This window comes from Pteropus vampyrus, unplaced genomic scaffold (assembly GCF_000151845.1).
Source record: "Pteropus vampyrus isolate Shadow unplaced genomic scaffold, Pvam_2.0 Scaffold89, whole genome shotgun sequence".
Lineage (NCBI taxonomy): Eukaryota > Metazoa > Chordata > Mammalia > Chiroptera > Pteropodidae > Pteropus > Pteropus vampyrus.
This window is the reverse complement of record NW_011888870.1, coordinates 4605223-4632405: the sequence shown is the minus strand read 5'-3', so window position 1 is coordinate 4632405 and position 27183 is coordinate 4605223. Positions and strand designations below refer to the sequence as shown.

At 39.5% G+C, this 27183-nt stretch overlaps 1 protein-coding gene across 1 annotated transcript in view; it reads left to right on the top strand.

The window, feature by feature from the left end:
- The window catches only part of SORCS3 (sortilin related VPS10 domain containing receptor 3), a 540518-nt gene that overhangs the window by 420718 nt on the left and 92617 nt on the right, over positions 1-27183 (top strand). Inside the window, exons 8-9 of the mRNA XM_011363775.1 lie at positions 11054-11143; positions 19122-19301. Of these exons, the coding sequence (XP_011362077.1) occupies positions 11054-11143; positions 19122-19301 (270 nt within the window). The remainder of the gene's footprint in view (positions 1-11053; positions 11144-19121; positions 19302-27183) is intronic.

Below are 27183 nucleotides of genomic sequence, written 5' to 3'. Positions count from 1 at the left end.
GATATAGGAGTTGAAGATCTTCCCAGTGAGGAAGCTGGGAGCCAGCAAGTGAAAGAAAGAGAACATAGGGGATGTGACATTTTTGAGTCCCTACTTTGTGTAGGCGCACGTCGGACCTCATGTCATGAGAATGCCTGTGGAACTGTTTTAAGATGAAACTAAGGTCTGGAAGGAGTTAAATGCTTTTCCCAAAGACCCATAATAGATGACAGGGAAGGGAGTTTTGGAATGCATAGCTAGGCTTCCATTCCAGAACTCTTTGTTAATTTTCACAAGAAGTAACTGAATAAGTATCCCAAAAGGTACAGGAAGATAAAATTCTTGGTAACCCAGCTGTATCTCTTGGACATTTTCTTGAAGCAGAATTATATTCCTGATATGACCAGCTCTGCAAAGGTAAACAAATAAATAAATAAAACTATAATAAGATTACTGACACTGTTATTGAACATATCGAGGGAAAATGAATCACAGTGTATATGTTAGATACTGCACAGCAAAAACACTTAGCGAAACCCTTACATACCCACTGTTTCTTGCCAGTCTCCCGAAGTACCTCTTCTGGGACCAACACATGCAGTGACCCACCTGAATATCTCTTCCTGCAACCTCCCTAGCTTTGCTAGTGATCTTTTTCTTCCTTCAGGATCCATCCCTACCTCATCCCCACCTTTTCTCTATATCTCTCCCTTTGTTATTTAGAATAGTTCAGCCAGGCCTGGTTTCTCTAGTCTTTCAACCTCCAATCCATTATCTCATTTAGCAAGCAGAATATCTTTCAATATTGAGAACCCAATCTTTTCCTAAGGCAGTATAAATAACAGCTGTATATGTATAATATGTATATACTACATATTATAGGGTGTGTGCATGCACATGTGCAAACATGTGTACATGCGGTTATGCATGTCACACTGTGGAGTGTGATATAGGAGACTGTTTATGCCTATACATCTGGAGTTAGACAAACATGATTTTCAGTTCTAGCTCAGTCTTGTGCTGGGTCACTCTGCCATATTTATGTCTTAGTTGCATCATCAGTAAAATAGAGATAGGATGAGTGTGGAATCTACAGTGCCCAGAACTGATTTTATTATAATTCTAGAAGGAAAATAGAGTAAACTATTATAGTTCCAAGGAGGGGATTTCTCTGTTTAATAGCACCTAGCTTTACCCTGCTCAGGGTATCATAGTGTTATCGCTGATCCTATACTGGCATGTTACACCTTATATGTTAGGCTTGTTTTTACAAATAATGATAAACCCCATGAGATCATAGTCCCCCGACTTTCATGGTACCTGACGTAGCCTGGGCACAAAGTTCTGAAGGAGTACTTGTTGATGGATCGATAAGTGTAACACATAATAGAATTGGAGCCAGTATCCACAATGGGATGTGTAAACATGATTAATGTTCCAGGAATGATGTGAATTTGGCCAGCCCTTCAGTTAATATGTGAATTCAGCAGTAGGTGGGAAAGAACATCTTATAATCTGCTTCTCTGTTTCTCACAGGAGAACACCGTCTCTTATTGCCCTTGGTTTTCCATGTTGTGTTGTTGCCAGCCACTCACAGGAGTAATTGATGTGCAATCATGACCCACTTGTAAAAATCCATACAATTATCTCCACTCTGTGTTTTTCTGATCTTGACTTAGGGAACACAGACAGACGCAGCCTAGCGACATCAAAAGAGCCTGGAGTTTCCAGTCAGAAGTTCTGAGGTTGGCTTTGAACCTCACCTTTTAGTAAAAAGGTGACCTAAAGTGGCCCGTATGGGCCTCAGCTCCTTAATTCTAAAATGGGGATGTAATTAGACCTCACTCTCAGGGTCGTGTGCTGACCAAATGAGATTTAGTCCAGTAATAAAAACTAATGGCATAGAGTACTCTGCAAATATTAGTTTTTATGACTTGGGTGCCAGTTACTAAAAGAGGGTTAAATAGAAACAAGATACATTATTTACCCTCAAAGATATTACACTACAGCAAGAGACTTAAGCTGTACACACTTTCCAATAATTCAGGAGAGCAGTTGGTAAATGCAACAAGAGCACCACAAACAAAGAGCCCTGGGAATCAGAGGAAGACAAGATAAATTCCAGCTGGGAAACGAGGGTGGCAAGAGGCCTCATTAAGGAGGTAGCTTTTGACATAAGCCACTATAAAATTCATTGATGCTGGAGCCTTCTAGTGATCTGGGTGGATGAATCAATCCCTCCATGTAACTGGTCCTGAACTAGCCAGTCTTTGAAAACATTCCGCAGCAGACGCTTTAGGCTCTTTTAGGGTCACACGGTCTAGTGGACATTTTCAGGATTTAAAGATCCAAGTTCAAAACCAGGCTCTGCCACTTTGGAGTTAGTGACCTTATGCATGTTAATTAATTTATCAGTAAAGAAGGGTTGCTTTAATGATAATATGTCCTCTTCACAGTCATTGTGCAGGAGAGCAGGCAGTGCATACAAAGGGGTGAGCACAGAGCTCGACTTTCCAACAGTGATGCTTCTGCTGGTGGAAGACAGGAGAGATGCGACGCAGTGCAATGAGGAAGCTCTGAGAAGTAGCAGTTGGCATTTTACAAATATTCATAGCTCTCTCAGGGAGGTGGCAGTGTTTTCTGAGTAACAGCTTGACAGATGGTTTAAATCCGTCCACTGCTGTCCCCAAATTCACCCATGAGGCATGCAAATCCCATGTTGGCCAAGTTTTGCTGTTATATCTAGCAGCCTAGCCAAATCTCCAAGGCCATCTGGAAAGCCCATGTCCCAAAGAAGCATCCCTGCTTCTCTAGAAAATTAATGATTTTCTTTGCCTTGCCCTTTTAAGATATTTAAAATAACTTGAACATATCCGTAAAATTAATCCTTCTCTAAACAGCTTTATGCACCTGTCATTCGTCCCATGTGGCTAAAGAACTTCTGTTTTGCAGCTCTGCCCATCCGTTTTCCTGCTTCTCTTGTATTCTTTATTACCTCTAACTGTGCAGCCTATGGATAGCTATAGCCTCACTGGCAAATTTCAGTGCCCCACACAGTCAATAGAGTGGGCATATCTGGATCACCAGCTTGATTTCTGTTTTATGGCTGCTATAAAAGAATACCATAAACTGAGTGGCTTATAAAAAACAGAAATTTGTTTTTCACAGTTCTGAAGGCTGGTAAGTTTAAGATTAAGGCACTGGCAGATTTAGTGTCTGGTGAGGGCCCACTTCCTGGTCCATAGATAGCTGTCTTGTTGTTGCGTCCTCACATGAGAGAGGTAAGGGAGTTCTCTGGGGTCTCTTCATAAGGGCCCCAATTCCATTTTTGAGGGTTCCACCCTCACGACCTAATCATTTCCCAAAGGCCCCACCTCCAAATACCATCACATTAGGAGTTAGGTTTGAATGCATGAATTTGGCAGGGGCGGGTGGGAGGGAGCAAAATCCAGTCTATTGCAATTTGTCAATGAAAATACTTCTCACATTTTTAGGTTCCTGGATACATACCACAAGTAAATTATGACATCCTAATGATTATATTTGTAGAACACTTTATAGTTAAAGGAAAGCATTTTATTATCTCATATCATTTATTTCTCTGTAATAGAACGGTAATTATTATTCATTCCATTTTTAAAGAAAAATAACCCTGAAACTGCAAGAGATTTATTACCATGCCTAAGATTGCGTGTCTGATAAATGATTGAGCCAAACTAAAATCACAGCTGTTAGATATTGAACAACTTCTTGCCTACTCTCCTTTTTCATCACTTTGTTTTGATTTTCTGAAATTCTGGGATACTATAGAAAAGACAGAGACTAGTGTCAGCCAATTAATGACCTCATAATGTCCACCTGTATCAAGGACATAGGCCATGTGATGTCTCGAATCAAAGAGGAACGCTTATAGAAGTGTAGGAAAACTTTATAAGCCAGACTCCTTATAAAGTGTCTTCCCAGTTCCATGTTTTAAAAGCTACATTAAACTCATAGTCTATAAGGAACAGGGCCAATTTTAAAAGAGGAAGGGGAAGGTATTTTGCTGGTAAGTGTTAAAATTTCTCTTTGGGATTTCCATGGGTAGCGTTTTGTGTATGTGCATGTGTGAAGCTCCGACATCCTGAGTCTAGACCACCCAAAGTAGACTGTCTAGGTTTCAGCTTTTTATCTATTATTATATTAACTGGGAGTATGCAGATGCTCCCAAATTCTGTACTTCAGGATGACAATTTAAATTCATATCTGTCCTTTTTTATTTCTGCACTTTGCCTTTTAACCCCCTTCTACCAAAACAAAAGCAAAAACAAACAAACAAAAAAACCCAACAAACAAACTAGGAGAGGAAAAGCAAAGAACTTCCATTTTAAAGGGTTAGGTGGGCATCCCAAGAACTTCTTTCCCTCCTTCTAAATCATAAAAGCTGAAACGCAAAGATAAGGCTTGCAGCCATTAATGGTTAAATCTCTGGCAAAAACACTTTGGTTTTGTGATCTGCATAGGTGATCTTCTCCATGAAGTTATCCTTGCTGAAGACAACAAGAAGAATTTCAGTTCTCTCTCCTTCAACAAGAATTTCAGGCTCAGTTCTGACCAGGTGGTTCATGTAGCTACTTCAGCACTTCCTGAAGCCTCCAGTTTGCATATATAAACTGTCATTATGTTCAGTCGCCATAAGGCCTCTAAGATGTTTGACTGATGCAAGCATCTGTGCCTCTAGTTCAGCAGAGAAAGACAATATGCATTGAGTACTCAGTATGTGTCATGTGCAGGGCTAAAACTCTTTACATGCTGTGTTGTGTTTAATCCTCATAATAACATGTCAATAGGTAATATTAACATTTCCATTTTTCTGGAAGAAGAAATTAGGAAGATTAAATTACCTGTCCAATGTCACCAAACCAGCAAGTGGCAGAAGTGGGATTCAAACACAGGTCTGGGATCCCAACCAAAGGCACTACAGTGCTTACAAATCAAAGGAAAAAATCAGACTCTTTGAAAATATATAATTGGAAGCTTATCAAGTCTAACCCCTTTATTGTATTTGAAAAACAAAACAAAACAAAACAGTGAATCAGACTTATTGATTCTTCTCCTAGTGCTCTTGAGGTATAGTCACACAGTCTTTGTCCCATGCTTTTCTAAGTCAACACCTTTTCTCTGCCTTAATGACATTCCCAATAGGCAATAAAGGCTTCAAGAAGTTTTTTGGAAGTGCTGGTAAAGGTGATAGTTTATCTGTCAGTATTTTTTGGCCAATGAGTGTGCTGGCAACCTCAGTACATGTCTTCCTTCTGGCACCTCCTCTACCCCCCACCCCCACACACATACACGCACACACACACCCACAAAGAGAGAGAGAGAGAGCAATATTGACTTCAGTGACAATGATCTTATCCCAAATCTGTTCTTGGTGAAGCTTTTTGGGGGTTATTATATTAGGGCTCTAGTAACAAATTTTGTGTGCATCTGTCGCAAAGGAGCTTAAACCTCAGTATGAGTTTCGTGTTAGGTATTGGACCCACTCTTTCTAGATATAAGCAGATAAAATTGCATATTACTTTAATATCGCAGAGTCTTCAAGACATAAAATGAGCAAACACCAGTTTGGCAAACACTAAAATTCAGCATCAAACAGTCTAGCAGAGGAGATGGCATGCTGACAGGGTGTCTTATTGTCCCCAATGCTGTACCACAGTTTTGATTCAGAGACATAGTTTGGTACCTTAGCAGAAGACTTTTGGAAAATGAGCTTAAGATGGCAGAGGCTACATAACTGGCCACTCAGAAGGTCCCAGGGTCATCCTGACACTTATAGCAACATCCCAATATGACCCATGGCTCCTTATTGACCCTTGAGACCCAGTAGTCCGAAGCCTGTTTCTTTGTTCTTGAAAAAAATATGTGATCTTTGAAGAAATTATGTATGTAGAGGCAAAGAGAAAGGCCTAATGACGTCGAGATTTATTTTAAATAATCTGAATAGAATTAATGAGCAAAGAAATTGGAAAAGTTAATTGTGCATCATAACAACTGGGCTGTTCCTTTTTATTTCTTTAAGGAGGAGGAAGCAATGCCGAGGCTGTGTAAGAAGTAACTAACATGTGTCCATAGAGGTGATTGTTTCTCTTGGCTTAGGCCGATTATCCACATTATAATGGACTCAGCAAGGTCCTCTAGCTGAAAAAGCTTCTAAGTGTTATTTTCTCTGAAGGCAACAGCTCTTGTGTAAACCAAATTTATTTACATTATGGTTCCTCTTATTCGCAGATTCCAGTAGCAGCACCATTCACTCTTGTGCAACAATAGAGCATTGATTTCTCAGGGCTGAGAATGTGATATGAACTTTCACATAGAAATATTTGCCTTTCTAATGGGCATCTTTTCTGGAAAATTGGAAATTGAGTAACATAGGAGTTGTTCCCCTCCACAAAGATGTTTGGAAACCTCATGTAGCCTGAGGAACCAGCATAATCTTTGTAGTCGGATAAACTTGGGTTCAAATTCCAGCTCCACCGTTTATTTGCGGTGTGTCTTCAAAGACTGTGAAAGCTAGTATGCACACAGGAGCAGTGCTTGGCATATAATAGATACTCAAAAAATGTTATACTTTAATATTTTTACCTTGTAAAGTACTAATAGTGTTTTTAACAATAATATTAATTGTAATAATTACTGTGGAGATTAAATAATGTTATGAATGTCAAGCACTCATCACCTAATTGATACTTGAAAATGTTAGTTTCTGCTCTTCTTCTTAGATTATTTATTCTCACTTGTGAATTCTAGGGATATTTCAAGTTTTCTTCTATCTATGGAAGAAACAGTCTCAATATGACTCAAAGCCCTCTGGTTCCATTTTTTGAGGGGGTAGATTTCTTTCCTCCAGGGCAAGCCATCATCCAAAAGCAAGGAGAAATGAAAAAATAAAAGATATGTCAGGTTAGACATGGTTACAGCAAGAGTGGGAACAAGACAGAAGAGACAGATGTATTTAATGGCCAATGCACTTGTCCAAAGGAATCATTTTCACTGGCCAGGAGCCCAATTAAACCTGTAAAATAGAAATCCAGAAAATCAGATTAACGAGCCAGTCATTAGTAAGGAAAAGACCCAGCTAATTCTGTGTTTAGCATGACGGATGGGCCCAGAGCAAATAATTGGATGACATTCATCAAATGTAAGATAAAAGGTGTCACCGAAAGGGAAAGCGATAATAATCTCTGGGATTTACAATGCCAGCAAATTTGCTTGTAAGGAAAAGAAAAGTTCATCAAAATAGATTAATAGTCACTAAACTTTATTCCTTCCTTGCGTGGTTGCCAGAGAATCACGCAAATAGCAGAGGCAGCAAATGCATTCGCCTGGTTTCATCCCAACCTTGTGAAGATTCTGCTCCCGAGGGGGAGCACCAGAGCTTCTACTTGAAGATGAGTCCCTGTGACTGTCCAGGAACTGGGCAGGAATGGAGAGTTGTTCTCCACCTCCATGATTTAGTCACTAAACACCGACGGAAATTAAACTCGGTCTCTCTGGTTAAGCAGATTAATTCCGTTTTGTTATTCAGTTAGTCAATAAGTCTTGACCTACTGTCCTGTGCTTGACATTTTGGGGATGTGATCATTCCTAGTAAAGGGCCAGCATAGGCTGGGGTCGTACAGTGGTTGTGACAGTGAAAGTCTGTGTGATGTTGGGCAAGTTAGTTGACCTCTCTCAGTCTCATATAAAGATAATACACACAATACATAATACATGTATATAAAGTATGGCTTATAAACTGCTTATCGTAGCATCTTCCGTGTAATAAACTTTCACTGCATGGTAGTTATTTTTACTCTTTTATTACCTCACCTCTTAGAAGACGTTATTTTTAAGATGCAGCATAAATGCCGTGACAGATTTTCTGGGAAAAACGAAGAAACACAAACATATAAACACATTCAAATTATGGAGATTTAAAAATTTAAAGATTTTGGAATCGAGGAAATATATTGTGTTGCTGTTACTCTGAGATGAGTACAATGAATGGAGGGCTTGTCTCAGAAGGAGAAGAACAACCTTAGAGCCAAAACTTTACAAGGTTCTAATTTGTCTTATCTTGGGGTTGTCATGAGGATTAAAGTGCATAGTTTATATAAGGGCTACCTGCAGTTCTGGAGCATGGTAGACAAACTCAAATAAGGACGAGTTTATCATTATTTTTATTATCATGTACCCACTAATTGCCTGCCACGAGACCAGCTCAGCCTAGGGATTATGGAGGAATAATTATAGAAATATGTATATCGCAAGAGTAAATGTTGAAAGTGCTGAAGAAATGGAAATAAATTTTCAGAGTTTAGAGGAGGAGGAAATTATAATGAATCGGCAGCATCTAAAACCCTTTCATGAACCCATGCATCTTACACTGAGGTTTAAAGCTTCAGTTGGTTTTCACTGGTATAGAGAGGGACATGGCCAGAACAGGGACAGAGCTCCAGGATCCAACTTGTTACTGCTGGGAGCTGCTATGATATCAGAGGAACTAGGAGAAACGCCTTGGGCTTCATGCAGCCCCTTAATATTTTGGATTATTCCATGATGTATCTAAAGTGTAACCTCCATTTTTATGATTTACTTGACCACAAACTCTTGCAAGTTGTGTATGTGATTTGTACAGAGTTGTGACAGCCATGGCGGAGTTCTCAAGTTGGCAGGACTCATCACCGTATTGAGGGGACCACTCTATTCTTCTTCAGCCTTAGTGATTTGGCAACCCTAAGGGGCCCAGCCTTGCTTTGTGGTGCTGATAAGAGGGCTGGTGACGTCGTCATCTTGTCCCCTATGAAGGGGACTGGGTCTTCTGGGGAAATGCTTCTTTTAATTACTGAGCTCTGGGCAGCAAAGATAGGACTTGTTTTTTCTGATGCCAGTCTAATTCACTAAGGGTAGGGTTGGTGAGGTTTAGGGTGTCCTGTAGAGAATGGATTTTTCAGCATACGATGGGTAACCAGATGATATACTTTGGGGTTTAAATCTTTATCACTGGGTACATGGTCTCTTTGGAAGGATGAAGAAATTTTTTTAGAACTGTATAAGAGGTGATGGTTGCACGACATTGTGAATGTGCTAAATGCCTCTGAATTATACCCTTTAAAATTGTTGCTTTTATATTATATGAATTTCACCTCAATTAAAAAATATACTTTATTGTCACTGTAAACACAACATCCAGGAAGTAGCTACATCTGGGAGGGAGCTGGGGGTCAGGAGAGGTGAGGAGCACAGAAGCACAGAGGCATATGTCGGTTGTTAAAGCTCTAGTTCTGTACTGCAGCCAGTGTAGTCCCCAGACCAGTAGCATCAGCGTCACCTGGAAACTTAGTAGGAAGATAATTCATAGGTCCTACCCCAGATTGACTGAATCAGAGACTGTGTGTGGGGCCCAGCAGTCTGAGTTTTAACAAGCTTTCCAGGTGATTCTGAAGTACGCTAAAGTTTAAAAACTACCGATCTAGGTTTTTGGTTGGCATATATATTTACATGTGTTGATTTTATAATAAGGAATAAAGCCAAATTAAACAAACAAATAAATAGGGTGATGCAAGAACTAATGGTGTACATTTAGAGCCAAGGATTATATTTCAATCTGATTCTATGCAGTCGAAACTTATTTTTAAAAGAAAAAACACTTTTCAGCAACTCATTGATCTTAATATGTCAACACTCCTCCTCAAAGCCAATGCAGAACAATATGGATTTAGAACAGATGTCTTATCAAAAAAAAAAAAAAGTCCTGGAATACAAGACAAAAAAATGATCCTAATTAGAAAATTGAGATGTAAGGATGGCGGTGAGCATCAGGGAGAAAACCAGTCTCTGATCTTGGTTCAGAGCCTAAGTCTTTGCACCAAGTTTATTCCAAGGTTCTGCCTTCACGCTGACTCTAACATCTGCTCTATCTGGCAACTTCTGGTACCTGCTTTGTGAGCTTCCAATATGTGCAGAACCAGGGGAAGCCATGGGAGATGCCATCTCTCAGAATGAAGAGTGATGGGTGGATTTCAATAGAGATATTAGACCCCTCCTGCTCTCAGCAGCCACTGTGGATGGGGCCAGGTTTGGGCCAGAGTCGGAGGACTGGCCTATATCCAGCAAGTGCTTGGGCCTTGGTGAGAATGGAGCATGCACCTTCAGTAATAGCCTCCTCAACACAGCAGCCTGGTTGCTATTGTCATCCCACTATTTTCTCTGAACAGGCGATGCTATCTTCTCTTGTGATTATTAATTTCCCCTGAGCTAAAACGATTGGGCTGAGAGCAGCCATCTGCAGAGCTGTGCCATGTTGGCAGGACTTTTCACCAAGCACAGGCCAGAGGATCATTTTTTGGAGTGGTTTCCAGGTTCCTCTAATGATCCATACTTTCCCAAGTGAGGTCACAAGGCTTGACTCTTCCAGTCACGAGATAGCAGGATAAGGACTCAGACCCAGGACTGCTGACTTTCAAATCCAGAGTTCTTTCTCTAAAAGAACTTTTGATGCTTTTAAGTAACTTGCTCATAGAAAGAGTCAATAAATATCTGTTCAATGCATTAATTTATAAATATGAAAAAACTGTGCTCATACCAGGAACAAAATTAATTTCAAAGTAATAAGAATTTTAAGCAATAGCAATTATTCAGATCAGGAAAAAAATTTCTTTGGCAATCATGTCATGGTTACAATGGATTAAAAACTATTAAAAAAAGACAGAATAAATATATCGTGAGTATAGCCCACATCAATAACTTCTCTGTTTCCAGTCGAAATATTTATGAGGTGTGTTCATATGCAGAACGCAGTGACCAAATATAGAGTCTCCGCTGTCACAGAAAGTGCCAGCCATGGAGGAAGACTGGTTGTCATTGTCCATAAGTGTAATGACATGGGAGCAACTCAGGGTGCTACGGAATTGGAGGTTCAAAACCAGCAGGGGATATTCTCTAAAAGGTTGTCACAAACCTATTGTGACTGTTGATGGGGAGGCTAATACCTTCCAACCCGTGCTATGATCTGTGGCCCCACCTGACTGCTTTGTGTTTCCCCATGATCCAGGTAACAACTGGTGGAAGAGCCAGCTACTATGTGTCCTATCGAAGAGAGGCCTTCGCTCAGATTAAGCTGCCCAAGTACTCGCTGCCAAAGGTACACACCACCTGCTTCCTGGGTCCTGCCAGACAAAACGGCAGGGAGAGGCCGCCTTGTTGGGATGTGGGAGGTTTGATTTCTGCCTGGGAGACAGGTGGCGTTCAGCCTGACTTAACCACTGCAGGGTTTGGCCTTTGCTGGCGTAGATGAACCTGGGTTCTGTATTCTCCTCTCAGCAGGGCACACAGGCAGGAGTCTTGATTTCCTATGACTCAAACATCTAGCATAACCCGGGGTCATTCCCCAGGAGTGGTAGTGAAAGGAAAACTAGCTTTGGAATCTCTTCTGAGGACTCCTTCCTTTTGCAAGGACCTCCTGCCAAGCAGAGGGACAGGCTCAGAAAGGCCCAGGCAGGAGCACAGATGCTATGTTTGTGTGCATAAAGGTGCTCAGGTGAGTCTCCTGGTTTTCTTGCTTCTCTCTACATTTTAACACTAAATATAAATGTACTGCCTATGCTTCCACTTCTTTCTACCACTGTGAATAATAATTTACTATGGCGGAAGGAATAATTTACTATAATTTTAATATCAAATGGTGATGTTTTAACTCCTCTGATGGAAAATCATAAAGCTTACTCTGTGGACCCCAGAACAATAGCTTTGGGGAGGAGATGGACCTTAGGACCTTAGTGTGAACAGGGACAGGACATAATTGTAAAACCTAATGAGGGAGGCTGCAAAGAAGCTGTCAGGTTGGACATGTATCAGATGTCATGTTACCAGGACTTGGGTCTCAAAGCTGGTGCTAGTAAACATGTTATGGAAGGCTGAGTACATAGGTAAGAGAAGTTATGGAATAATTATGAGTAATTATTTACCCTTTGGTTGTTTTTATTCATTCATTTATTCATGTATATATGTATCAATCTATTCGTTCATTTGTTTCTTCTTTTATTCATCCACTGTGCTATTCTTTTTTCCATTTAAATTTTTACCCTGTGCTAGGCATTGACCTAAGTTCTATGGGTAAAATAGTCAATAAGGCACAGACAGACCCTGCCTTTATGAAGCTTATATTCTGGAAGAGAAGAGAGACACTGTACAAACAGTGTCTCTGTATAACAATTTATACATAAATTGTTATGTATAAAAGGTATTACAGGCATAGAAGCCCAAGGGCCATTGTGGCATAAAAATTGGAGCTAGCCAAATATGAGTAGTAAGGACAAGTCTCCTAAAGAATGTGATGTTTAAGCTAATATATATATAAAAAAAGAAGAAGTTAACTGTCCAAACAAGGTTTTGGGAAGTCAAGAAAAAATACATACATAGGCTCTGTTTTAAGAGACAGTATGGTTCATTCAACAAACTAAAAAACCATGTCACGAGACTGGGTTGCAGAGGGAGAGGTGAAGAAACTCATTAGGTGGGCAGGGACCAAATTTAATTGTCTCAAGGGCCATGGGAATCAATATCTCAGTTTCTCTACCCTCTCTGCGATTGGCTCTTGTAGGACCACTGTATAGTATTGTGGATGCAGGATGTACCCATCAGATACTTTAAACCCAATCAAGAAATAAGTGTCTCTGCCTAGAGAAATGAGGAAAGGGAAGTTCATAATCATGCTCTTTCTAAAGCAAAACGACCCCTCACAGTAATCTGATGATTTTCATGTATTAGCCTTGGAAAGGAGTTTTGGGAATTTTCCAAACTCTCTTTCCAATGTATGGCCTATTTTGTCTGCATATGTGTGCATATTTTATGTATTTTGAACCTTCTTGAGAAAACAAACAGTTTGCTCCCGTGGGCAGTGTGGCTGCAAGTGGGGACAAAGAAGCCTGGAATTGATCACAACTCTAAAACACTCCATTAACGATTAGCAACCCCATGGCTATTTACTGTGGTGGGATACCATCTGTGTGGCCCCTTTTATAAAACTTCATCCAGAGAATCTCCTCATTAATATGAGGGCTGCTGTGAAAATAGCTGGATGGTTATTGATCTCCTTTATTAGCTGACATTGGCCCAGATTTTCATAGCTGAGGCTGAAGAGGCGAAGACAGAGGGATGAAGAGAGATTGGGTCTTCCCATTGTTTTAAAATGGAAATGACTTTTAAGCAAGTTATTGCTGTGTCATGTAGTTCTGAGGCTGCTGCTGGGCATCTTGCTTAAAAACAAAAACACAGAGAAGCTCCCTGCGATCACTGTCCTCACACATCTACTACCAGACTGTCTGTTCAAAATTTGCTCACCTGGGGCACTCTGTGGCTTTGGAGGGTTTTTCAGAGAATGAAATTAATGCCATTAATAATAAGCAGCATTATTAAGGGGCTGCAATCTCATGACGAGTCCTCCAAAACCAGTCACTGGGCATCGGGTTGGCACTCTCAGTCCAACAGCCATGAGAAGCACAAACCAGTAGAGGGCGGGGAGGCAGATGATGGGGAGTTGTGGCGGCCTTGGAGAAAAGGTGATGGATCTTGTGAACAGAATCCCTGAGCTCTCATTCCAGCTCTGCCACTTACTTATTCATGAGCCCAGGACTTCTCATCTGTGAAATGGGCATCGTTGTATTATTTGACAAAGTTGTGAGGATCGCACGAATGGCTCATTGTTGATAAAGTGTAAAGTGCTAGGTGAGTCTAAAGCATGATTGTGATCCACAGGGAAGCATGGTAGATGCCCTGAAACTGCTGGGCGTAGAGATCAGTGCTCCTTGTAGGGTGTTTCCTGAGGCCCCTATTTCACGACTCTGAAGCTAATGGACCTTTTTTGTCTCTTCAATTCTGGATTTATCCTTAACTTGCTGCTCTAATAATTTTTCTACAAGAAAAAAATTGTTATTTTTTGTTGTTGTTGTTTATTGTTTCTATACGGGATTCAGTTTGACAGTGATGATGTTGGACTTTATCTGAGTCCTGTGCTTTTGTGAAACAGCAATATTTCAGCAACACCCCTCCCCCCAACCCCCCGTTGTGCTCCTGCACATGGCTTACTACAAAGAACTCCCCTCTCCCGTTGCCTTGATAAGTCACCAATGTCCCTACCTTTGACAAGACCAGATTTCCCTTCTTTGTCTCATAAATGATGAACCGAACTACGTGTCCCCACTGACCAAACTGGGCAAAATGCTGGCTAATTTGACTTTACATCAACTTAAGTTCAGCTTTTCTCCTTCCCTCAAGCCCCTAAACTTTGACCTGCTCTTGAGCATCTGTGAGCATTTTGAGTTTACACAAGCATTGGAATTCAGAACAACCACTCTTAACAACTGCCCTGAGAACCACTGACTCTAAGGAGAAAAGGTTTTTGTCTAAAGATTTGATCGTACCACCTGCTCACCCCACTCCTCACACTCAATACTTTGTAGCCTTATTTTACTTCTTCCTATAAAAGTAATTCTCTTCTGCCTTCACTCTGAGTCGCTTGCAGATATTATGGACAGAGTGTTGCAACAGTCTTTTCAAATAAAGTCCCTCTCCTTACCTAAATCTGGGTTTGTTTTCATTTGACACTAGAATATAGTTAATCCCATTCTGAATAATAAAAGAGAGGAGAGGGAAATATGGTTTAGGAAATTTGTTATAATGATGATGACAATGATATTAACCTTCAATTTCTTTAGGAAAAAATTTCTTAATTTTTACATTTCCCCAAATGCTGATGAATCCTTCTTTGCTGTGTCACAGCCATACTTCTTAAAGAGTTCTTTGTTATTCTAACCTCTTTTCTCCCTTGCTAGTCACTCTTCAACCCAAAGCTAGTTGCCCTCTGATCTCCCACATCTGTCCCCCAACTATTTTACTAAAAATCTTCTAGCCATCATTACCAGTGTCTACATAACAATATAGATTTTACATGTAGATGCCGAATACAATAGATAGCTCTAGCTATTTATCTTTTTATACTTCTCTGTAGCATTTGACACTGTTAAGGGAAAAATCCGTACTTGATACTCTTCCTTTTGGTAATATTTTATTCTGATTTTCTTTTCTGGATCTCCTTCCTCTTGCCACCCTTTAAATGTTGATTTTCCTAAATTATTGAATTCTGAATGGTTCCTGAGTGACTTCGTCTTTTTCCTTCATACTGGTGACTCCTGTGTCCACAGCCACAGCCCATATCTCTCCATTGAACGCTGGGCAGGTTCTCCATCTGCCTGCTTGAAGTACGCCTCCGTAAGGGTCCCATTTCACAATCTACAACTAAGCTCAAGGTCTCTACCTTATGTCTCTTATATCACCTCCTTCTCCCATGTTTATTTACTTACTCCATTTATTCATTCAACAAACTTTTGTTGGATGTCTATCATGTACTAGATACTCTGATAAATACTAGAGATAAAGTGATACATAAGAGAGGCATAGTGTCTGCCTCTGGAAGTTTACAGTCTAATAAGAGAGACAGACATCAAACAAATAATTACACAAGCGAATATTTAGTTATGATTTTAATGAACACTCTAAAAAAGCAGAGAATTTTGTAAGTCAGATATCTGAGTAGTAAAGATATGTCCTGCTCTCTTATCTCCTGTAGATTCTACTTCCTTAATATCTCACCGATCCATTTCATAAGGTCTTATAGAAAACCTACTCGTTAGTTCAGACCCCCATGTGTTACTACCTAGATAGTAGCAATGAACTTTTAAGCCTTCCTCCCTGCCCCACTTAAATCCACTCTTTATACTGCTTCCACAATGGATATGATCATGCAATGAAGCTCATCTTCTCCAACCCAATCTCTGCATTGATCAACTCTAATTTTTTCTTACTCTTGCTTAAAATCTTGTGATAGCTTTGTACTTCCTTCTCGGTGAAACTTAAGTGTGCCATGCAGAATCCCTTGTGATGTGGCTATTCTCTACCCTCACTGTCTTCAGAGGAAAACTCTGCTTTCAAGCTAGTCCAAGTTCCCAAGTTTCCTTGAATGTTCTACCTTTCCTCTCACCCATACAAGCCTTTCTACTCTTATTACCATTTTCAGTACCTCCGTTGTAGCACGAACAAATTCATGAAAGGCCATGAGAACATGTGATATCTCCACCACCGGTGAGCATCTTCTTGAAGTTAGGTTCTACACTTAGCTCCTCTCTATTTATGTTATGGTATTTGGCACATACGGTGTGTGTATGGTGTATGCTTAACAACATAGGTGTTTCTGTAATGAAGTTACATTAGGCCCAGATTACAAGAAAATGTTTTAAAAACAGGGAATTATCTTTACCATTGTGTGCCTAGGAAGTCACAGGTTTAGGTTTTTAAAAAGCAGCTCTGATTCTCTCAAGTTACTCTATTGGGAGATTACAGGAGGAATGTTATTTGTAATTATTTCAGTAAGAAAGCAACACGTGCTTTGGAGTTAGATTCAGGTGGAAGAATTAAAAAAATTAGCTTTATTATCCTTTGGGTCCCTATTGCACCAATTTTTAACTAACAAGGCTTGTCTTTACTAATGAAGACTTATTATTCTGGTTATTATTGGTTGATCCTTATTCAACCATAAAACTTATTAGGAAAGAGGACACAGAGTTCAGGGGTTTTTAAAGAGTGATTTCCCAGATGGCTTTCTCCAGAATCATCTGGAGGACTTGTTGAGATGATAGAATCTAAGGCTGCACACCAGACACACTGCATCAGAGCCCCAGGAAGTGAGACACACGAGTAAGCATGCTTTTAAGATCTCCAGGTCATTTTGATGCACATTGAAGTTATATCCCCACGTCACTTAGCTTCTTAATTAGGATGGTCTTAGTAATATCATTTATTTACCAAATGACTTTGGCAAATTAAGAATTTCTCAAGTAGACATCCCAGAATCTTCCATACTAGAAAGCAGTCTCCCACCCCAGAGCCCGCAGTACCTGTTCACCAGGTTACACAGTCCCAGCGCAGGTCTAAAGTAGGATGCTTTCACAGCAAATCTGGCCGCCTCTAATTTTGACCATACCCTAGTGTTTTAAGTTGTTTTTCCCCTTCTTTTACATTAGTTTAGTCTAAAATAACTTAGCTCATTCATTTTTATGGCCAAAACATCTGGGGAAAGCTAGGCGTTTCTGTTGCATTTTTAACAGGGTAAGTGAATTTAATCCGTATTTCCTGCAGCTGCTATTTCCCCTCCTACTGGGTTCTTGGGCTTTCATTCCATCCACATCAACACAACGGAGTGTTGTCACACGGTTTTTAAGAGAAAGCCTTATTTTTATTCTCAAGCAGCTCAGCGGGAACCTATAATTCTACAAAATGTGTAAGTGAGGTCTCAGTCCAGGTGACCTCAAGGCCAGAGGCTGGGACGTGACAGAGAATCCCAATGCAAAGATCCAGAACTTGCTTTTGCATTTTGCCCACCTCCCAGTTGTCTAAATCAATGGTCTTGATTCTTCAGAAATCATCTTGGAGGAGCTCTCCATGGTTCTGACATTATAGACATTGCTGCCTCCTTTTATTGTTGAAACTATTTCTGGGAAAGGTTGGCCAAATAAGGTAAAGGCTGAATTCAGCCTGATTATTTACTTACTGTCAACTCCAATTGCCTGGGCTCATATTACCATTGCTTTCCACCACAGTGATGAGGGGGCTGCTCCTGCTTTCTTGGGATGCTATTACTCTTTGGCATATATACCTATACAGTTATGCATTTTTTAACTACTCCCATATTTTTCAAATGTTTATCCTTGTCAACATTGCCTCCTGACAATATAAGTTCCTTAAGTAAGGACTTGAGTTTGTGATAATCTTTGTACAGTGCCTAGCCACATATGCAAACTGGCTTTTGCAAACTGTTTTGAATTCCAAACTATGAGATTTGATTTTAGAAATGGTCCACTTCAGGAATACAAACTAAGGAGACCTCAGGGACCAGAAAGTTAACAGCAATATATAAGTGGCAAATTGTAAGAACATTTGGATATATAGGACTGAGACTCCAAAGAGTGCTGACTCCACCTAAAAAATGATATGTTCAGGTATTGCATAAAGGCTGTGGTCAAATCGAACACGTGTGATTCATATTTATTTCATGGGTCATTGGTCTACAACTTCTAATAAAGACGCTATATATACAAATGATTAGAAACTAACAATTAGGTTAAAGACATACCACTAGGTTTCAAAACGTGGTTCTGCCACTTATTAGCTATGTAATCTGAAGCAATTCGGTGAACCTCTATTGCCTTAGCTTACTCCTCAACACAATGGGAATAATCACACTACCTCCATTATAGAATTATTTGGATTTTTAACTAAAATAATACACTTAGATAACTTAGAACAGTGCTCAAATGTTAGCTGTTTTTATTGGTAGCCCAGCCTCATCACTATTTTGGTGAGAAAGTTGAAGCTCAAGGAGACTGACACATTCAACATCATTCAGCTGACTTACAGCAGAGCTGATATTATGATCCAGAACACTGAATTCTAGGTTGAGTATCTTTCCCTTGATATCAGTGATTTTCAAATATTATTTTATTAGCAGCAGAACCCCCCTCACCTTTTACTCCTAAAATATTACTCAGGACTCTGGTATGAAACAATTTTGAGTGATTCTGCTCTGGTTGAAAGGGGGTTGGACGTTCACAGCCCCACCCACTGGCTATGCCTTCGTGCTGCCTTTCTTGCAATCCTCATGATGCTGAAAGAAAAGTGTGAAAACCATTACACTAAAAAGTTTGAAAACATAAGTAAAGGTCTAAAAAAGGAATAGACCCTGCGTTCTTGGCATGTATGACTTTCCTCTCTGTGAGCACCAACACTAACTTTCAGATATAAAAATAAAAAATGAAAGTGGACAAATCTCTCGAAACCATGGAAAATGATACCCACCAAAGCCCCTCACAGCCATCTTGCTGTCACTTAGCAAGGAACAGAAATCATGAAGCTCATAATTTATAGCCTTGTTCCAACATAGAATTGTTTAACGTTGCCTATAAATCAAGCCTTTTCTCAACCATTTCATAAGTCATGGTAATTACTCTGGGTCCCTGTGGGCAGGGAGATATGGAGATCTGCTGCCTCACAGGCCTTCCATCTTCTCACAGGACATGCATATCATCAGTACTGATGAGAACCAAGTCTTTGCAGCAGTCCAAGAGTGGAACCAGAATGACACATACAACCTCTACATCTCAGACACGCGTGGGATCTACTTCACCTTAGCCATGGAGAACATTAAGAGCAGCCGAGGTCTAATGGGAAACGTCATTATTGAATTGTATGAGGTATGTAGCCAAGATTATCCTGCGCCTGTATCTGCCTTTCCTTTTCATGAGTTCATATGGTATAAACACAAAGCATTGGAGTCAGTTAATTCTAGGTTCAGATCTCAGCTACACCTCTGAGGAATTGTGTGGTTTAGGGCAAGGGACTTGTGCCTCAATTCTCTCACCTGTAAAATGGGGGCAAAATATTTATTTAATGAGATTATTGTGAGAATGGGAGATAAGGTTTGTAAAGCATCTAGTGTGGTGATCAACTCAATAAGCCTTCAACAAATGGTAGCTAAAGTCAATGTTCTTATATGTATGAGCATAATTATAAGTCAGAAATGAAGGTCCTTGGCCATGTAATCTCTAAAGTACCATGTTCAACTCTGGGTGGAAGAAGTAGTATTATTTATATGCCTTAAATTATTTGGAAAATTGTTTTATGATCAAATTTATAGGAAAAGAAAAGCAAACATCAGTAATGGGAGTGAGGATTTACCGAAAATGATACCACAATGCCAACATCTGTGCATGAAGAAGAACTGGTCTTGACTTACACTGAGTTTTTCTTTTTTAAAATATGATTGCCTTTATTGAGTTTACACTTACATTGTTTATTTTTTAATGTGTGATCACCAGTTAAAGAATAATTTATCTAGGAAACCAAGCGACTCCATATAGGAAGTAGATTAAAAAACTAGTGTTTTAATGACCCTAATGATGCAGTGCTTTTTTATTCCTTTTTGACAGTCCTAGACACAATGAAAGGACTTGACTGTTGACGTTGGTATGATGAATTTATTTAAACAAAGGAAGTATGTCTCATTATCCAACATTCATTAGTGACTGGTGGTCAAACCTACATAGGCTGTGCTGATTGAGGGCATTTACTCACGGAAGGACAAGTGATGTGTTTTGGGTGTTAGCCTCAGATGACTTGGCTGAGCTGTTCCTTTGTGAGTTTTCTCTTTGAGGAGTGAGAGTGGCTTTTAGAATAGAGGGGTCAGTGCATGGGTTTCTGCTTTACAGTGGTCTCTTCTGAGCAGTGCCTGTCAAAGTTCCAGCATCTCTACACTGGTATCTAAGTTGGCTGCTCAGTTACTGATAGTGGTGGAAACATATAAGATTCCAGTTATTTTATTAGGTAGAAAAAGGATTACACAAAGATGTGGGTGAATGGAAGTATATTTTAAAAAAGAGAGAAGTGAATGTTATTGGTACAAAATAAAATCAATAGAAATATCCTGATTTTCCTAAGGAGGTAGTTGACAAGTGCTGAAATAATTCTCTTAACAACAAGGTCTATTTGGGAAATGGCCCAGATACCTTCCTAGAGTTATGAAAACTGGTAAAGATGAGTAAAGTGTATAAATGACTTGGGAAAGCTTCCATTTCCATGCCTCTAATTATACCAGGAAGCAGAAATATACCCTTGTTATTAGATAATAAGTCGCATCTCGTGGGAAGTTTTTGATGAATATCCCCAGGACTGAGGCCACTCCAACCAGTTTCCTGTTTGCACAACTGAGGATATAGAGATAAGAGGATTATCTACGTTCCTGTGGCCAGACCCCAAGAGGAGAGAATAGACATTGCTGCCGATGACCTTTAAGTTGAAAAATCTCTGTGTCTCTGACCCTATTGATAATGGTGGGTGAGTTTGCCACTATGCTGTTTCTTTCTTGAGGGAGCCTGAAACTACTTGGTCATTTAGAATAGTGAAACACTCTGATCTGAAGTGGAACATGAATCAAAATGAAGAATGTGCCTAAATTCATGTAATTTATTTTCTTCTTGCTCAAGTCAGTCTTGCATTTTCAGTCTTATTGGGGAGAAAAAAAATGCATGGTGTCACTGCATCAATGGAGAAGCAAGATATACCAGGCAAAGTAACTTCTCTAAAACCAATGCTATTGAGCTGGTTTTCCATTCAATTCTATTAGGGTTGATCGTGCCCCTACTTTGTGTTCAAGCCCATGAAGAAGACAGGAGAGGTGATGACTCTTGCCCTTAAGGATATTACAATCTAGTTTGTTGGGCTTTTAGGGGGTCAATAATCAAGTTCTTTTTTTATCTACCTAAGATTAGAACCAATTGAGACAGAAGCAAGGGTGAGACAAATGGAGATCATACATCAGCTGTATTACTTTTTAAATTTATGTAGGAGGAAGTGGGCTTGCCAATACTGCACTCCAGAATTGCACCCATCCATCCAGTAACAGGCAGAAATAGCAAACCAAAAAATCTCCTTTAGAAGCCTGTTTCTGGAACATCATCACATTGAGATACAGAAGATGTGATCTTTGCAGGCAGATCCCCAAAACAGTGGATATGGAGATGAGCTGTAAATACCCAGTCTTTTTTCTTGACATTACCAGTCATTATCAGTCCTTTTGCCCTGGAGAGGATTGACGGGGTTGGGGGGGTGGGGTGGGGGGTGGAGGGAGGAGGCGGTTGGTGGGAAGAAGTACAGAAGTGAAAAGCATTCCATATGTCAAGAATGGCATAAGCCAAGATTTGGACAGCTGGTATAGATTTGTCTATGAGCTAGCCAGTCTAACTGCATCGATGCTTAATAAGTACAAGAATGAGTGCTGAAAAGTTGGAGTTCAGATTCTAGAAGGCATTTAATATCAAGGGAATAAATTGGATCCTGACACTATGTAGACCATGAACATATTGAAGATTTTTAGAGGGCATTGCTATTTTGCACCTGGAGATACATTTTGTGATTTAGATACAAAACTCAATTTAATTGGTCTCTAAGGGTCATCAGACTTTAACCTTCTTCATGGGAGATTCTCATAGAAACTGAGATTGGGTACCATATGTCCATTTAACAGAGACTATAATTTTTCTAGACACTGAATGCCCTTGAGTATTGCATCTGGGGAAACCAGTAAGATTTCACATTCAATTCAACTAAATTAACACACTTTCATGAAATGTATTTTGTTTGATGAAAGAGGCCAGTGCAATGATCACAGTCTGAATTTTATTAAAGATATGATTTCTCATGTTGTAGGATCACTAAAAAGGAAGGTTAATTCTAACTTGAGGAATTTGAATGCTGGAGCTTGGGAGAAGGACATTGCCTCATGGAGTCCCAGCATCAGAAGATATTGGATTCTGATGAGTAGAGGTCCATTTTTATAGAGTACTGAGTGGTCTCAGGGAATAGTAGAAATAAAGATTTTAAAGATACCATTAAAGAACTTGACTGAAGGTCTGGGCATTTATTGGATGGGCTATTATTTCTCTATATATTTCCCCTACATCTACATACCTAGTGAGTTCCAGGCATGACGTAGTCTCCTATGCCAAGTTAATGTATAACTTTATATTATAATACAATAGGATACTATACCTGTATCTCCTTGTCTGAAATGTTAGAGATGCCTTTAGGTAACACAGATGTAAAGTGGCTCGAGCTGACCATGGCCACCTAAAGCTACTAGTCTATAACTCCACCTTCCACATGGACATTGAGAGACTGCTTGGCAATGGAAAGAGGACAAAGAAAGAGAGAACTTATTTGAGAATTCATTTGCAGGTCTTGGCACTGAGAGACAATGGGGATCGACCCCATTAAACTCCCAAAAACCTCATAAGGCAGAGACATTGTTTGTTTCCTGGTCCGTTGGAACAGTCTACTGCTGCACAGAGTTTCTTGCTGGTCTTCTCTTTAAAGCCTGCCTCAAAGTACAATATTATCATGGATGTATTTACAAAATCAGGGGATAAAATAATTCTTGAAGGTCAAATAATAACCCATCTCTTCTTTGAGGTTTCAGAGCCCATTCTATCAAAGCAAGGCTTGTGTTGACTGTGAATGTAGTCCATGATGTGTGCTCACCATTATTTTTATGACATTCTTTTCATATAGAGCTCTGTTGTGGTTTCTTCATATCCATAACTGTAGACTATATTTCTTCTTAGTTGCTCTCCATTGATAAATCAAGAAACAAATATTCTTTTCAACATTCTCAGTTATATTATAGAAACATTCTCTGAGCTTCTGGTCTGATGTATTTTTTTTTTCAATACTTTCCTGGATATTAAGCATTCAACTTGTGTAACTCTTTATAATAAAAACAACCTACTATGCAATGCCTTACGCTAGCATTGTTGAATAAATATATAATATGAGCTACACATGCACTTGTGAATTTTCTAATACCCACATTAAGGCAAGCGAAATTAATTGTATGGTATATTTTAGTTAACCAAAATATCTAAAATATTACCATTTCGGCATATGTTCAGTATGAAAAGTTACTAATGAGATACTTTATACTTTTCCATACTAAGTCTATAGAATCCTAGGTATATTTTGCACTTCCCACACATCTCAATCCATATACTAAATTTTCACCAGAAATACTTGATTGGTATTTACATTTCATTAAATATACGGTAGAAAAAGCAGATTTACAATCCCAAGTTATTCCAAACGTATTTAAAAGTTTGCCAATAATTGAATCACGTATGAATATTTAAATTGGTTAAAATTAAATAAAATTAAAAATCAACTTCTTGGTTCTACTCAACACATTTCAAATGCTCAGTAGCCATATGTGGCTAGTGGCTATGGTATTGGACTGCACAACCCTAAACGATTATATACTTTTTCTTATTTATCACAAAATCTGTTTGTGGTAGGTGCCATTCCCCATTGTGCCTATGAGAGTACAGTATGGGGCAGAAAATTTGTAACATAGCTCAGATCACACAGCTGGTAAATGGTGATACCACATTTGAATAAATTCATGTCTCTTTGACTAAAAAGGCCAGGCTTCTCCCATTATGAATTTTTTTACATTAATTTTTTTATTGAGATATAATTTATGTACATAAAAAATTACCCTTGTGTTATAACGGGGTATATAGTTGTATAATTTCCACCACAATCAGAATATAGAACAATCCCAGTCCCATCACCCCAAAATATTCTCTCTTATGGCCTTTTTGCAGTCAGATCTCCTCCCACTCAAAGCTACTGGCAAACTGTCCTGATTTCTCTTTTTCTCTTTCCAGTTTTGCCTTTTCTAGAGTGTCATATGAATGGAACTATACAGCAGATATTCTTTTGAGTCTGGCTTCTGTCACTTAGACAGATGCATTTGAGATTCATCCATGTTGTTAAGTATCAATAGATGTTCCTTTTATTGCTGAGTAGTATTCCCTTTTGTGGATATACCACAGTTTGTTTATTCATTCACCAGTTGAAGGGCATTTAAGTTGTTTCTACTTGCATGTGATTATAAACAAAACTCCTATAAATATTCACATGAACAATAGTTTTTATTTCTCATGGATAAATACCTAGGAGTAGGATTGCTAGGTTAAAGGTAAGTATGTGGTTAGAAAAAAACCAACGAACTGTTTCTAAAGTGACAGTATCATTTTGTATCTCCACCAGATATATACAAGTGTTCCATTTGCTTCACATCTTTGCTGTCACTTGATATTATCAGTTTGCATGTATGTGTGCTCAGCCATTCTGATAGGGGCCCAGTGGTACCAATTGTGGTACCTAATTTAATTTGAAGTTCCTCGTGACTGATTATGTTGACCCCGCTATACTTGGATGGATAAAATGCAACTCCCTGAGTCATCCTCAGTGTTCTGGTCTCTTTCCCATTCTTACTGATGTTTCCTTGCTTTCCTTTTCCCTAATGGTTGCCTTTCACCCTCTGTTTTATCATGACCTTAGGTGACCTTTGTTTGGCCAGATGGACAGTTGGTTATAGACTCCACAGGGACATTTTCCAAACTGACCTTCACTGGTTCCTCACCACAGGTCCCACTCTAGGGACAGCCCAAAGCAGACCATGGTAATTGCTTTTCTCAGCAGAGCCCTGGCTTTCTTGTCCTGAGGGACTAGGGAGGTGAGAGACAGATGACCATGCCACCTGGACTCAATGCCCTGCCAAGGGACCACTGTTAGTTTTCCTTTGCAATTCAAATTGATTCCCAGAGCAAAAATGGGCCATATAGGCTTGAAACCTTGTACTGTCCTCTTCTATGGGGACCACCACCAGATGGTGTCCTTCTCTTTGAACTACTGGGGCCAACAGCAGCCATCAGGCCTCCAATTTTAAACAACAATGGGAAGAAGCATGTTTAAAGCTGCTGCCAAGTATCTCCTTTGATGAAGAAGAGTTAAAATGTGTGTCTCTTTATCTAATTCCTTTACACTGCATGTAGTGAGAGTAAGTTGTGTTTCTTGATATATATGTATCTATGTGTGTATGCATACATGCATATACGGGCATGAGTCTACTAGGCTGCAGCATAAATGGATTTCATATTTGGGTTGCAGTAAAAACGTTTGAAAGTAGTTGGCCTAAGGTACACAAAAGCAAAGTGACCTCCAAACCTATTGTCCATTTATACAAGATATGGAGCCAAGAAGCAATTCAGTAATAACGTAAGAGCTTTGGACAATCCACATACAAAGGGAAAGTGTTCTGGTTCTTTCAGACAAGAGTGAGATGACTGTGTCATTCTGTATAACTGCAGGAGAAAGGACTTCAGAGCTACAGATGGCTTCCCTGGAAGTCTCTCCTTTCTATATCATTTCAGTCTCCATTCTCCTGATTTTGCTCTCAGAATATGTGGGGCACACAGAAAATGTCCATTTGAATGGTGGAGCTCTCTATGGGAAAATATGGTAGTGACTATTCTATCTGCCAAACATGCTCATCCAGAAGAACATGGGAGACACTGAATGGCTCATAACTCATGGTATAATGCATCATGCTAGAAGGCAGGGGATGGGGTAACATGAGCTCCACAGGGGCAGATACAAGAGTCTGAGTCTGACTTTGTATTTTCTTCCTGGAAGTGGAGAGCAAGGCCCTGGGTACATGTTGGAGCGGGACCATCTGGCTTAGGGGGGATATTTCTTGGAATCATTACATGGTGGTCCAAAGAAAAAGTACCAGTTCTGTGGCTAAAGGAAACACCAAAAGGCAGAAGAGTCTAAAAAAACACAGATTCCATTCTCTGTGAGGAATAATTGACAATCAGTTTTTTTTTTTTTTTAAGTCTTTGTGGTTGGATTTAAAGACTGAGGTGATCTGAGGGCATTCTAACCCCTGGATGAGGATATAAGATGCCAGCCTTCCTGAAACAGCACTGACTTTAAGCAGCTAGGGCAGGGGAAGGGTGTGCGTGACATGACACCACTGCCCCCTCCCCACATCTTGGCTTCTCTCCTTACTCACCCTCTGGTCAAGTTGGGAATTTAATCAATTCCATTGTTGGCCACTTGTCAAATACCCTCGGTGGTATCTTTCCCAGATAATTCTGTTTTCCTCCTGACAGTCTTTGTTCATTTTTTGTTTGTTTTTATTTTGGTTGGCATTCTTTTTCAAGGTCGGTCAGGCTACTAAATTTTTTTTTTCAAATTTAAAAAGTCATGAACTAAATTATGTCATTAAAATAAAAGAGCTCACTTCTGTGGAATTCTTTCCTACTGGCATTCTCACAAAACTGCATTAACTCAGTTAACCATGATCCTTAAAGAATGGGAGATAAGTACAATTGAAACTTTGGATCTCTGTGATCCAGAAAACCTGCCATTTAACCTCTCCCTTAAGTATAGTTAAACTATTTAAATTGCCTTTCAGCTTTGGAACATGCTGGGATCCTATGGGAAGTAAAGAAAATCTTTCTTTGACATAAGCTGTTGTCAAAGAAGTTCTTATTGCCCAGGATGTAGATATATTAGGAATAAAAGTTTGAGTGAATCCGTACTTACTCCAGAACGCTTCTAGATCATGAATATCTTTTTATCTTCTAGCTTCTTATTTTGTGGTGATGCTCTATTCCCTTTGTAATATCAAGACTATGTAGAGCTCAATAATCAGGAACCCTGGAAAGAGTGCGC